General features: G+C 38.4%; 1 protein-coding gene across 1 annotated transcript in view; it reads right to left on the bottom strand.

The window, feature by feature from the left end:
- The window catches only part of FAT1 (FAT atypical cadherin 1), a 120,915-nt gene that overhangs the window by 43,949 nt on the left and 63,090 nt on the right, over positions 1-13,876 (bottom strand). Inside the window, exons 4-6 of the mRNA XM_055081086.1 lie at positions 3,209-3,270; positions 1,120-1,449; positions 560-770 (exon numbers count right to left, since the gene is read on the bottom strand). Of these exons, the coding sequence (XP_054937061.1) occupies positions 560-770; positions 1,120-1,449; positions 3,209-3,270 (603 nt within the window). The remainder of the gene's footprint in view (positions 1-559; positions 771-1,119; positions 1,450-3,208; positions 3,271-13,876) is intronic.

Raw genomic sequence — 13,876 nt, 5'->3', positions numbered from 1 at the left:
GCTTAGGCATATAATTTTTATCACAGGGTGATTTAATCTAGTGAAGCCTGCTTCCTACTGAAAATGAGGTAAATCAAACTTAAAAAGCCATAGTTGACACTATCATTTATAACTTATAAATTAAAAATTTTAATTTTTTAAATATAAAATATAAAATACTGACACGCGACAATCACGTAGGCATAGTTATTTTAAACATTCAAATCATATTCACTAAAAATAGTTATGTGCTATATGTTATGTATCAAGAAGGAAAAATTAAGAAGCTGTGCTTTTGGACCAAACATTCAGATTTCTCTAACTCTTTGGTGCACTTTTAAAATCCTTGTTTTTATATTAATAAGGTACATACAGAGAACCTATTTTAAACAAGTTTAATATATGTTGGATATAGTGAAAAATTTTGCAAGCAAAATACTGCCATTTAAAACAAATTCTCCACTTATAGGTCTTACTCCCAATTTTAAATTCTGAGATGTGCCCCCAAATCAGAAAACCAGAGGCGGGTTCCCCTCCGTGTGATCTATACAAGGATGATGAAAACTGTCGTGAAGCTTACCAATGATGTCAAACCAAAGAGGTATGCCTGGAGGCTCAACAGATATGACTCCAATCATGTGGGCAACTGGATCGCTTTCCATTACAGTAAAGGTAAAAAGTGATTCTTCAAATGAAATTGGCTCCGGGGACGGTTTGGGTTTGGAGATCCATTCAATATGGAGTCGAGTGGTTGATGACTTTTGGGGGCGACCATTATCAACTGCCTTAATCTATAAAATATGGGCAGAGGGGATAAAAACAGCAAATGAAAAGTTGCATCCCATAACTGAAGCACTGATTGGTTTGGTCTGAAACTGAACCAATTTCAAACATTTAATATCTGTGCTGTATATTCCATGTGTTTAATGCCTGATAAAAAGAGCAACCTTTTTATGCCATACTCAACATACATAACCAGAATGACAACTAAAAAAGGGACAAGCAAACCCACACTTCCCATTGTTAGGTACAGCACTGAGGCCATTTTACTGAATAGAGAGAAAGTTATGAGAGAAGAGACATAAGACTAGATTAACGGTCAAATTATGTAAGAAATTCAAAGACTAGATCTTCACTCACTGAAAGAATATCATATTCTCCAGCTCCAGAAAACTTCTTGGACAAAACCACTCCAGTTTTTGGCTCAATAAAAAATTTGCCATGTTCATTTCCCTCTTCGATGCTATAGGAGATTTCTGCATTGGGACCTTCATCTTTGTCTGTAGCTATAACACGATATAAAGGCTCACGCTTGGTGTTTCTTTCTCGTTCTGGTTTTTCCCGCTCTGGGAGTCTGATTTTGTAGAACTTCTGCAGGAACTGAGGCTTGTTGTCATTTTCGTCAAGGATCTTCACAATTACTCTTGCAATGGTTGACTTGGGGGGACTACCATTGTCTGTCACTGTAACCTGTTTTTTTTTTTAAAGATAACATCAAGAAATGTTTTTTAAAATATACTGTATAAAAAGTGAATGTCTTCTTCCTAATGACAATCACCTTTTCTATAAACCTCTGCAATTCACACAGCACTATGGACACGTACCGATTCCTCTCTGACCACAGCCCTGTGAGGGGGCAGGGCAACCTCTCCATTTTCACAAAGGGACTGGGGGTGGGGGTGGGGGAGGCCAGGGGCTAGGAAAGCACCGGCTCTGAGCCCTCGCTCTCTCCTTACCCGTCACCCCTCTTCCTCACACGCCCTAACTGTAAACGTTAAGCTCTCAAAAACTCAGTACTTTTAAGTGAAGGAAGAGATACATGAAGATTTTGCTTTTAAATATTTAGAGTCCTCTTGTACATGCTTAAAAATAAAATCTTCACATACTGCATTTAAAAACTGTCATTTTTAAGCTTCGTCAATAAAATAAGTTAAATCATCCGATTAAAATACATGCTAAGTAGCAGGCCTTTTAATACTAGCAATCATCATTTTATTTTGCCTGGCTCTCTCTCTGCTTGTACAGAAGTTTTCCATGTTTGGTAGGGTGAACATAAACCTTTAAATTTAAGACCAACTTCATAAATGAGATTTTCAGTAAAAGAAATGTAAAGTAACTTTCATTCTAAGTAGATTATTCATGTATTCATTTTAGGAATGAAGATCTGAGATTCTTGAGGGCTGCGCTGGTGAATGCTTCTGAATGCGTAAGAAACCATTCCGCCCTCAGATCCGACGTTCATTTTCAGTTCAGCATGCACATTAGAAGGGATCACTGTAGTTACTCCCCTCACCACGTCACCCCAAGTGAATTCACGAAATGCTAAACACATTAAAGTAGACTGAAGTTTTCTGTGGAACTATGTTCTTTTTGAAGCTTGGCAGGTGCAAATTCTGTTGTTTATAAAAGTGGGAATGAATGTATCTTCATGGTACTTGTCAAGAGTACTTAAGTAAAGTAGCTGCTTTAAATAAAGCACATGATTTGCCTTCCCAAACTCTCAAAATGAAACAAAATTATAATTACTATTTTAATTTTAACCTCTCAAAACATTTCCTTTTGATCAGTTTTCATGTGATCTTTAGGAAAAAAGAAAAATTAAAGAGAAATACAACCAGGTACTATGCTTTGTAGCATTCATCAAATCGTTCCTAAGTTTGGGTTCCATAACTAGCAGCCCGGTGACACAGCTTTTAACATGTTACTAAAAAAACTCTCTTCTTTAAGACAATCAAATCAATGCCAACACTGGCCCTCAAATAAATTACCACAAAAGGACTACAGAAAAACATACACGATATGTAAACTAATCTTATTTCCCATCAATATCTTAGTATCACCTTCAAAGTCCTAAGTATCTTATACCTGCTCCTATCCAGCCTTTGATATTCATTGAGAAGAGAGGGCTCCGGAGTGAGGCAGACAATAAACAGGTGTGTAGTGTGCGGTTCTAATCAGGGTGAGGGGACCGCAGTAGGATGCCACTGTTCATAACCTGCTGCTCTGGATATTTTGGCGTCTGTTTATCTTCTGGGGATGGACAGGGGTGTAAAGCAGACCTGAACTACATTCACAATATTGTCTTTATTTTCCTTTTTATTAATGACCATAAGGTGATATAACAAAATAGCAGCAGCTCCGAATTACTAGATAATATGAGTAAGATTGCTCTTTCCCATATTTATGATTACAATATTTTTTAAATTATTAAAAATAAAGAAATGCTTACTTCTAATATGTGTTCATCTTGCTGCTCGCGGTCTAGTTTCCTTGATGTAGTTGTGATGAGACCTATAAAATGATAACAGTTCATGAATCCTCACAAAATAAAGGTAATTACAAAATACTGTAATTGAAACCACACACTGAGTGTAGAAGTTTGAGCAAATGCCTAACTTATTCTGAAGAGGAAAAAATTATTAATCCAGGTACGGTTAATTATTTTATTTACAAACAACACAGTTTATACTTTCTCATTTTAATGATTCTTAAAAACATTAGATAAATGACAGAAGTATTAAGAAAGCGGAAAAGCTCAAATCAGTTAGTTACATTTTAAAAATCTGTTTAGTAGTTTCAACATACATTTTGTCAGAAAAGATTTTTTTAAAGTGGGATGAAGTTATCCAAGATTTCAACCTCATCCATATCTGCTGTGACTGCTGCAGAGATGATTAAGAATTTTCAGAAAAAACTTCTGTAACCGTATTAAAAAGGACCACTGGAAAATATAATGTTGACGATGATTTATTACCTTTGGGTCGTCTACCCTCAAAAATAAAGAACTGTTATTAAAAGTATTGTGATTTTCCAGGTAATGCTGCTCAAATAACAATCATTTAATTTCCCCCCAAAAGAAGAAATGATCCTCAAAGAAACCCCATATTCTTTATTTCTTTGATTTTTCTATCAAACTAGAATAGCTATAGTTTAAATCTCTCTCTAGAGCTTCAACAACTGCTAAACTGCCAACATATGCTGGAACATAGAAGGCCATTAAAACTGATGAAATATATTCTTGTACTTCGCAGAAATTAAAAACAAAATTCCCCCAACCACTAAAATAACCTCTGCAACCGGTGTTGATAACGGACAGGTGCAAACTGAGTGGCTCTGAGGCCTTTATGTGGCAAATCACCGCTAGGACTAACCCTGCTCCTGCCCAGCTTTCTGTGGTTTTCCACAGAGAAATACCTCAAATAACTCATATTTAAGAACAGATTTTACCATTCTAATTGATTTTCTATTAGCCTAATTTCACAAAATTACCAATTAAAGGCTATTCAAAACGTTTTCCTAAATTTGGACATGAAAGACTTATGTTTTCATTTAATTCAAAGTTTTTCTTTTCTTAAATTGTCACTAAGAATCTACATCAACATTATCTTCCCCACAATTCAATGAAGCAACACTCTCTTTGTAATAAGGACAGCAGAAGACTATATTGTAAGCTAGAATCTGTGGTTTTTCCAAAACCATACTTACAGATTAAGAGGTTCAAGGAAAATGCTTCACAATGCTTAATGGTGTTAAAATGTGGCTTACTGGGGCACAAGCTTGATTTTCATTAGGCGAAAACCTTTTAAAGTTAATCCCTTTTTTTCTTCCTGCCAAAAGTTTACCACCCTTTCTGACTGTTGTTCTAAGCAGTTCAAGAATGACAGGAAATTGCTGTCATTAGTCCCATCTAATTGTCTTCATGTACCCATCAAAAACTTGCTGCCAATGGTAACAGCACAAAAGGCCCCAGCTTGGCATGTTCACAGCAAGATAGGGTTCTGCTCTGTAGAACATAATCATTCATTGCAGGGATATCTGTTAGCAAATAAGTATCTGTAGCAAATAAATAAATACCTGTTAGCAAATACAACTCCTCACTTTACAGTTTCCTTATAGCACACCAGACTGCTAAAAAGGATGGACTTACATCCGTATTATCAATTCAATATAAAGACAAAAAGCAAACCTGACCATCTCCTAGGTTTGGAGTTATTTGCATGCTCTCTATACTTAAAATTAATTCTCTCTTAACTCAAATGGAATATTAATTCCATTCAAACGCAATGAATCCTAATGTTCCTTTTTATCCATTTTCTGTGTGTGTGCCCAGCTACTCCTACCCACTCCTCCACCTCTCAGCTTAAACATCACTTCTGGGGGCTCCCAGGACAGGCCTGGCCTGGGGTTCTGCTGCTGGGCCTCCCAAGCTCTTTCATTTGCTCTATCATAACATCACCCCACGGCAATGCAGTCACTCCTTTAAAAGTCTTTTTTTGTATCCTTCAAAGTCCATGAGACTCTGCCTTTCCTGTATATCTTGGTTATATTGTTATATCCCTGTTACCCTAAAGAAACACTTAAATGTGTGAACACATGAATTTCTTAAAACCATAAAAGAATAGAATTTTAAATATGCATTGGAGGAAAAGAGGCACGTAAACTACAATGAACTTGGAAATGATACAAATTTATAGCTTATATAGGAGCTAACAGAAAACCATTTAACATATATTTACAGGTAAGATGTGTCAAGCAGTGACAGATGGCCCAGGTGATGGTGACGTCCAACAGACATTTAGAGGCACAGATGTGAATGAAGTGCAGGGAAGTCACCAGAGGCAGAGACAGACTTAGTTATACCCCAAGTACAGAAGAGAGTATGAAGAGTGGTGAATGGTGGGCCTACCAAAAAATAAAGGGTGGGCCAATCTTATTAAAGTAGGGGCCATGAGTGTTGAGAAAGCCATGAGGAAGCCTAAGAAGCAAAGGCTGGAAGAGAAGCAGGTGTCCCAGAGGCCACAGGCAGAGAAATTTAAGGAGGAAGTCTCTCCTCCAAGTACTTCAGAGAAGCTTGGAAGAGAAGATCAAGTGAGAGCCAGGGAGGCAGGAAGCAGGCCAGGAAAGGAATTTCTTTTACGAGGAGGAGACCATTCCACAGGCTAACAGGGTGTGTGTAATGAGTGACTATAACCATGGGGGAAGATAAAGATCCAGATGTGAACTAACCAATACAGTAGCCACGAGCCTCATGTGGCTGCTGCAATTTAAGTTACAGGTAAGATCTCGTGAACATGAAAGATACTTCAGACTGAAAAAAAAAAGACCTTTCTTCCTAGATTCGCACACTTGTACCAAAAGGAATCCTATCACAAATGTCACAGTTTTCTGGTCCCTAACACCATCACCAGGGAGGGGCAGTGCATGTATGTCCTATGGGGATGGTGTCAGGTGGTACAGCCCCTAAGAGAAGGGGAAAACAAGTGCTTCCTGTGGAATTTCCATACAAAATGAACCCCAAAAAGAAAACAAAATGTCCTAATGAAGCAGGCACATACTAGGAAAACTGTGGATGCACTCTGGAGGTACAATCAGCTGCACCGGGAGGGGAACACATGGAAATGCTACCCAAGTACCCCACACTCCAGCCACACCAATTTAGCTCTAGAATTCATGATGCATTTCACACCCATTTTCACCTCTGTAATTTTTGCACATCTCGATCCTGCTAATCCTTCCACCTTGCCTGCCTGACAAACACCTATTTTCAAAAATGAATCCAAAGTGTACCTTTTCTATATACATGTTATTAACCCTGTAGGTACTGAATATCTAATTAGTGTATCCATTTCTTTCATTTTAAACACTGGTGCTCACCTGTAATGTTTATTACTAAGTTCCAGAAGGAGCTATACTTAATTGAAACAGCACAATATTTCAGAAATGGAGAGAAACCTTTAAGATGATCAAACTCAGCTACCTGAGCCAAAGAGAAATTAACTTGTTCCAATTCACCAGTAAGTCACCGTCGGAGCCAGGAATCGAACTTAGTTTTCCTGAGGCCCAGATGAGAGGATTGGGGAATTCTTCCCCACTCCCCATCACAACACAGCACATAATTTACTGCATTATGGTATTTCAACTCTCCAAAAACTCTCAACTGTGACTTACATGAAGTTTAAGAAAAAAGAAGGCTGGCAATAGTTAATCATTAGTCATTTAATAGGTCCAAAAAAGCAAGTTAGAGAATAAAATAGAGTGGGCAAAGGCAGAAAAAAGCATATGCAAGTGCTGCCTCCTGTAACTTTGATTTATCTTTCTTTTCTCCTGAGCTCTGTTAAATTAAAAATAGAAATGAAGACAAAAAACTTCCTTGCCCTTAAAAAAACAATCCTTTCTGTAGACCAATACCATTATAAATGTAAGTGGACTGAGTGAGCAAATACGGCTTCTTCTCACCGATTCACAATTACAAGTTTGCCCCATAAATGTATGTAGAACTAAGAACCCAAACTCTCCTGTTTTTATGATCATTAAAAAACTATTTACAGCTTTTCAATGCCACTATAGCACTTAGAGAAGACTCCACTTAAGACAGAATGTTAGATTAACTATAATGCTTTAATGTAAGATTTTAATATTAGACATTTCTTATAAATCAATACCAAAAACCACCTCCAAACTTCCCAAAGTTCAAGAGATCAAATGGACTTCACAAAGTAGGCAGCACATAAAGGTGAACTTACAGGATTAGTAGGTGAAGATAATGAAATAGTCCACATTAGCAAAACTGTATTTATATATTCATTCAACTATTTTGTGCTGTCCACTCAGAATGCAGAGATGATTAAGACAGACTCTTGTTTTCAAGAAACAAGGTCCAGAAGGCAAAGACTACATTCAAGAAACAGTAAGGTAGATGAGAATGTAGGGTACATATAGAAAAAAGCACAGGTCCTTGCTGAGGGCTCTGGATTCCAAGGAAGTTTGAACTTGTTTGGATGATGTCTGGTCACCTCTGTTGTTCCAAGAGACAACCAATCCACCAGCCAACATGTGAGTGGGGTCACCCAGGACCAGCCAACCTCAAGCCAAGCAGCCAAGTGAGACCAGCACTATATGAAAGAGCAGCCAAGCCTGGCCAAGACCAGAACTGCCCAGCAGAATCTTCAACTAAATTATGGTGGTTGCTTTAAGCCACTGAGTTTTGGGATGGTTTGCTCTAAAGCAAAAGTCAACTATAAAGCATCAAATGAGCTCATCTCTAATTGTTATTTGGCTTACTAAATGCTCAGGTATTGTGCTATGAGATTTTAATGTATTATCTCATTCAATCCGTATGTATATATATGGCAATAACTGTACCATAATAAATAAACTAATATTTTTACAGGCTCAGAGATTAAGTTGTTTACTCAACGTCATCGAGCAAAGGGGTGAGATGGGAGTTCAGTAAACACAGAGCACCAGAGTCTGAAAGCCACATTAAGAATGAGAGAAGCCAAGGAGGGACGGAAGGCTTTGGTTCTGGAAGAAAGGGTTTGAAACATCAGCACTATGAATGAAACTAGATGGCAGATGGACAAGAAAAAAAAAAAGTATTTCTGAGTAGGATTAAGGTCCAACTGCACTGAGAGAGAAAATAACTTGCAATCTGCAGTTTTTGAAGAACCAAAACTGTGAAAGAAAAGGTCCTGGCTCTAAAAAAAAAAAAGCTGCGTGGTCATGTGTTCACCTTGCTTGGCAGGAAATTTACTTTGAATCATTTTCCAACTATTCTACTTGAAAATAAGCAGAGGAAGGGGAAAGATCAAGGAAGAAAACAAAAGTTTGCTCACCTAATTAACATTTCCCATTACTCTGATTATTTTCGTCCAACTCCTGCAACTACTTTGGCCTTTTTATCCTTTTGCTTATTTTATAGTAATGCATGAACTACAGCATCATATGTGCCAGAGAAGCACCATCCCACAGAACTTTCTGCAATGATGGACAAGTTCTACAATTTGCACTGTCTGATATGGTAGCCCCCAGCATATGTGGCCACCGAGCACTGGAAATGCAGCTAGTGTGTCTGAAAGGCTGATTTTTTAATTAATTTAAATAATTTAAATTGTCACAAATCATCTCTACTCCTTTGGAGAGTCTCCAATTTCAAATTATATATGTCAAAACCCCAAACTTCAACATCTACAATAGTCAGAATCTTTTTCTGTGGTTAAAATTTGAAGCAGTATTTCAATAGCAAATATATTTGTTACCAAAATCCAAATTTTGTAAGCATCTAACAATGAAAAAAGCAAAAATTTCGACATGCTGATACTGCTCCAATAAAGCCCCCTCCCTCTCACTAGTCTCCTCACTGGGCTCAGCGGGTGATGAGGAAGCCTGGTTTGCTGTTATCAGTTTACAGATTCATCTGAACACCTAAAAATCAACAGTCTCTGTGTTTAACAATGACTTTTCAAGAATCATTATTTTACCAATGTATATTTTTGTTTTTGGTGATCTCTTGCTAAAACCAAAACTTAATGAAATGTATATTTATAATCAATAATGATGTGATAGAGCTCGCTAGCTCAAAATCACCCACTTGTTCAGTCTGTACTATGCTATTCAACTTATATTATAGAATGTCTTCCCCAAATATGTCCTTCTGAGACACACATATAAAAGCCAAGACAAGGCCCTTGTTCTCAAAAGCATACAATTTCCTTAAGGAAGCAGTCCTTGTACCTCTGTATCGTTTTCACAATGTTTTATTAATCACAGCCCTATTCTGACTAAGTCTTGACTGTAAGCATGCACTTCGGGTGCATTATTTTCAACTGTTTTCTCCATTGATTTTTCTGAAACACTTGAATCTATTCTATTCTTCACTAAGTCTAAGAACTTCCATGGTGGCACAGTTGGTGGTAAAGGGAGTATTTAAGTCTTAGGTGTCTTCAGTGTGGATAGCATAATTTCTTCAGTAGTTGTTACTACCGTATTCTGGAAATTCCATTTCCATCTTTCTACGTTTCAAGCCTTACTTTAGCAGGGCTTGCCCCAGGACATCCAGTGTGCTTTAGTAATCAGCAACACCAAAGACCATTACAATAAAACACCTGTAACATCCCAGTGAGGACACTGTGAAACGTACTGCTCAAGTAACTTTTAGACAAGTACTATAAAACCCCCAAAGACTATACATACATATATATATGATATGTAATATGCGTACACACCTTCATGAAAGGTTAAACCCCAAATTATTACCTGTAGTTACTCCTGGGAACAGGTGGGCCAAAGAAGAAAGGTAAAGAGGAGGGCACCTTCACTTTTTATGTCATACACTTCTATATTAACAAGTATATTATTTAAAGAAATTTAAACATTAAAATATTTTAAAGGTCAGCGTGAAAGGATACAGAAATGTTTACTGGTTGAACACTAATCTCAAGCTGGAAAGTCTCAAATGAGTTTTTAAAAACTCTGAAACATCTGACCATGTATATAACGGCTCACGGGCCCAGCCGCTCCGCGGCATGTGGGATCCTCCCAGACCGGGGCGCGAACCCAGTTCCCCTACATCGGCAGGCGGACGCGCAACCACTGCGCCACCAGGGAAGCCCCATTAAAAAAATTAAAAAATAAAACTTCTTAGAAATATTACAGTGGCATATCTTTTATAATTTTTTCTAAAATGTTTTTGAAACTAAATTTTAATGACATGTACCATACATTCTAAAGTGTCCTCTCACTATAAAAACTAAGTTTGCTAGAGCCAGAAGGTCTTTTAAAATCTTCTAGCCCAAATCCTGAACTTTAAAAAACAAGGGGGACGTCCTTGGTGGCGCAGTGGTTAAGAATCCGCCAGCCAACTCAGGGGACACGGGTTCAATTGGTCTGGGAAGATCCCACATGCCACGAAGCAACTAAGCCCGTGTGCCACAACTACTGAGCCTGTGCTCTAGAGCCCATGAGCCACAACTACTGAGCCCACGTACCACAAAGGACGATCCCACATGCCACGAAGCACCTAAGCCCGTGTGCCACAACTACTGAGCCTGTGCTCTAGAGCCCATGAGCCACAACTACTGAGACCACGTACCACAACTACTGAAGCCCGCGTGCCTAGAGACCGTGCTCTGCAACAAGAGAAGCCCGCGCACCGCAACGAACACTAGCCCCCTCTCGCCACCACTAGAGAAAGCCCACGTGCAGCAACGAAGACCCAGTGCGGCCATACATACATACATAAATATTTTAAAAAAACAAGGAAATATGGTCCAGGAATGTTAAATTAATTCCTGAAGGTCAGAGTCAGCAGCACAATTGGAACTAGAGTTGAATTCTTACCAAAGAAAGTGTTCAGAAGTCTCTGTGGCTGCAGCCATTTACAACCAGAAGTGAGCACCAGAATCACGAGAATGATGGCTAAATCCACGTTCCCACCCCCACATCAGAGCCACTGCACCAGGACCTCCATCCGTGAGGACCCAGCTCACACAGTTTCAGAGGTTTCCACGTGATGTGGCAATCCATCCCACGCCAACCACCTTGGGCCAAGAGCTTAACAAAAATTGGAAAAAAAAAAAAAAATCCATGCCCAATTAATTAATTAAATTTTAATTTAATTTAAATTACTAAATATTTTAATAATTTCCTAAACACAGAATTGCTTTTAGTCACTGTAATTATCACCACTGGCCATATTCTGGAACAAAGTATATTATCCATTTCTCAAAAACACCACTTGAGATACAGAAAAACGTTAACAAGACTAGGGATTTAAGAGAGAGAAACAGTACTTAAGAACCATAATTAACGTTGCAGAAATGCTACTTCAAAGAAATGGCCATGAGAGTCCACGTGAAGATTCCAACTGCTCTGAAGTTACTTATTAAGCCTAAAACATCTCCCAGAATTTTCCTGACAAATCTGCAACTACTGACCCAAATCATTAAATCCTCCAAGAACGTAAGTGAAATGTAGCCTTTCCAACATAAAAGAAAATGATCTAAATGGCAGTTTCCATTTAACAGCATATTTCCCTTCTTTTTGGAAATGCCTTTTGTAGTATGTTGAATGGTGGCCTCTCCCCAAAAGATACGTCCAACCTGAAACCTGTGACTAGGACCTTATTTGGAAAAACAGCCTCTCAAGATCTCAAGATGAGATCACCCTAAATTTACGATGGGCCCTAAAATCAATAAGTATCCTTTTAAGAGAAAAACACAGAGAGAGGTTTGAAATACTCAGAAGTAGGGAAGGTGGAGGCAGAGACTGGAGCAATGCTGCCACAAGCCAAGAAATGCCAGGAGCCACCAGAAGGATTCTTCGTTAGAGACTCTAAAGGGACTGTGGCCCTGCCGACACTTTGATTTTTTTTTTTTTTTTTGGTATGCGGGCCTCCCTCTGTTGTGGCCTCTCCCATTGCGGAGCACGGGCTCCGGACGCGCAGGCTCAGCGGCCATGGCTCACGGGCCCAGCCGCTCCGCGGCACGTGGGATCCTCCCAGACCAGGGCACGAACCCGGTTCCCCTGCCTCGGCAGGCGGACGCGCAACCACTGCGCCACCCGGGAAGCCCCGACACTTTGATTTTGAACGTATGGCCTCTAGAACAGTGAGAGAATAAATTTCTTTTCTTTTTTTTTAAGCCACCCAATGTGTGGAAATTTGTTACAGTAGCCTTAGAAAATTAATACACCTTTTTATTTGAATAGCAAACAAAAGTACTGAAAAAAAGAAGAATTAGGTAAGAATGGCAAATAATTCCATAATCTAAAGATAACCACTCATCTTATTTTCTATGTTTTATTACTGTCTTCATTTGAAATGTCTTATGACTTTATATAGGGTATCATTCTATATACAAGACAAATTAAAAGGCAGAGGATTAAAAAAATGTCTGCCCAAAGATAATTTGGGGTAGGAAAGTGCCAAATGCTCCAGATAATCCAAGTTAATTATATGCTTTTCCTCAAAAGGAAGGAGAAACAGGCTGTCTCAGCTCTGGGAGGACCTCTTGAACATCTCTGGCTGAGAACCACAAATGAACTAAATCTTATTTTTATATCATACATAAAATATGCCACAAATTGTACCCCAGTTGTATTTTTAAATATATTATCTCTCATACTCTTTCCTCTTCCATAATAGAAAGAAAAAATATTTTTTAGTAATCTGATGAACAATAAGTATAAATACTAGTTTAATGCCTATAAAATACAAAGTCACAATTAGAAAGGTGTTTCAACTAATGACCAAGATAGAAAAGATCCTTCTATTCTGAACAAACCTAAACAATTTCTCTCTGTTCTTTTAAGAGTTTATTCAACAAGTAACATGGGCCTCAGGGTACAATAACAATAATTTTAAAAATAGTTTTCAAGAAATAATTTACTCAATATTCTCTTTAGTCAGAATAATTTACCTGTGTTCACCCTACATTGGCCAAAACAATCCTTTCTATTTTAGCCATGATGACCTCTCATTCCTCTTACATACAAGCTTAAAACAAAAAACCAACCAAAAGGGCTTTCCCTGGTGGCGCAGTGGTTGACAGTCCACCTGCTGATGCAGGGGACACGGGTTCGTGCCCCAGAGTGGTTGAGAGTCCACCTGCTGATGCAGGGGACACGGGTTCGTGCCCCAGTCCGGGAAGATCCCACTTGCCGCGGAGCGGCTGGGCCCGTGAGCCATGGCCACTGAGCCTGCACGTCCAGAGCCTGTACTCCACAATGGGAGAGGCCGCAACAGTGAGAGGCCTGCATACTGGAAACAAACAAACAAACAAAAAACCCCCAAAAAAGCAAAATGCCTACTATCAAAAATTAACATAAACTATATAAAATAAATATAGAAGCTATAAGAGGTCAGAAGTTAAAAATGTTTTCGAAATTTAGGGGATATGTATTTTAAACTTCAGACTCCTGAATAATTTTTTTTTTAATTTCCAGGATGCACTATTGAAATACAGCCTGCTTTGAGTTGGTGAAGCTATCACAGAACACAGAGACTCATCAAACGTATGGAAAATAAAGGAGGCAATATATTAGTAATTATTAGTAATACCTGTTAATTATTCTGATTTTAAAAATAAAGTATTAAAGCAAGCAAAAGACAGACAGGAAA

Source organism: Physeter macrocephalus, chromosome 20, assembly GCF_002837175.3.
Source record: "Physeter macrocephalus isolate SW-GA chromosome 20, ASM283717v5, whole genome shotgun sequence".
In the NCBI taxonomy this organism is placed as follows: domain Eukaryota; kingdom Metazoa; phylum Chordata; class Mammalia; order Artiodactyla; family Physeteridae; genus Physeter; species Physeter macrocephalus.
This window is presented reverse-complemented; position numbering and strand designations above follow the sequence as displayed.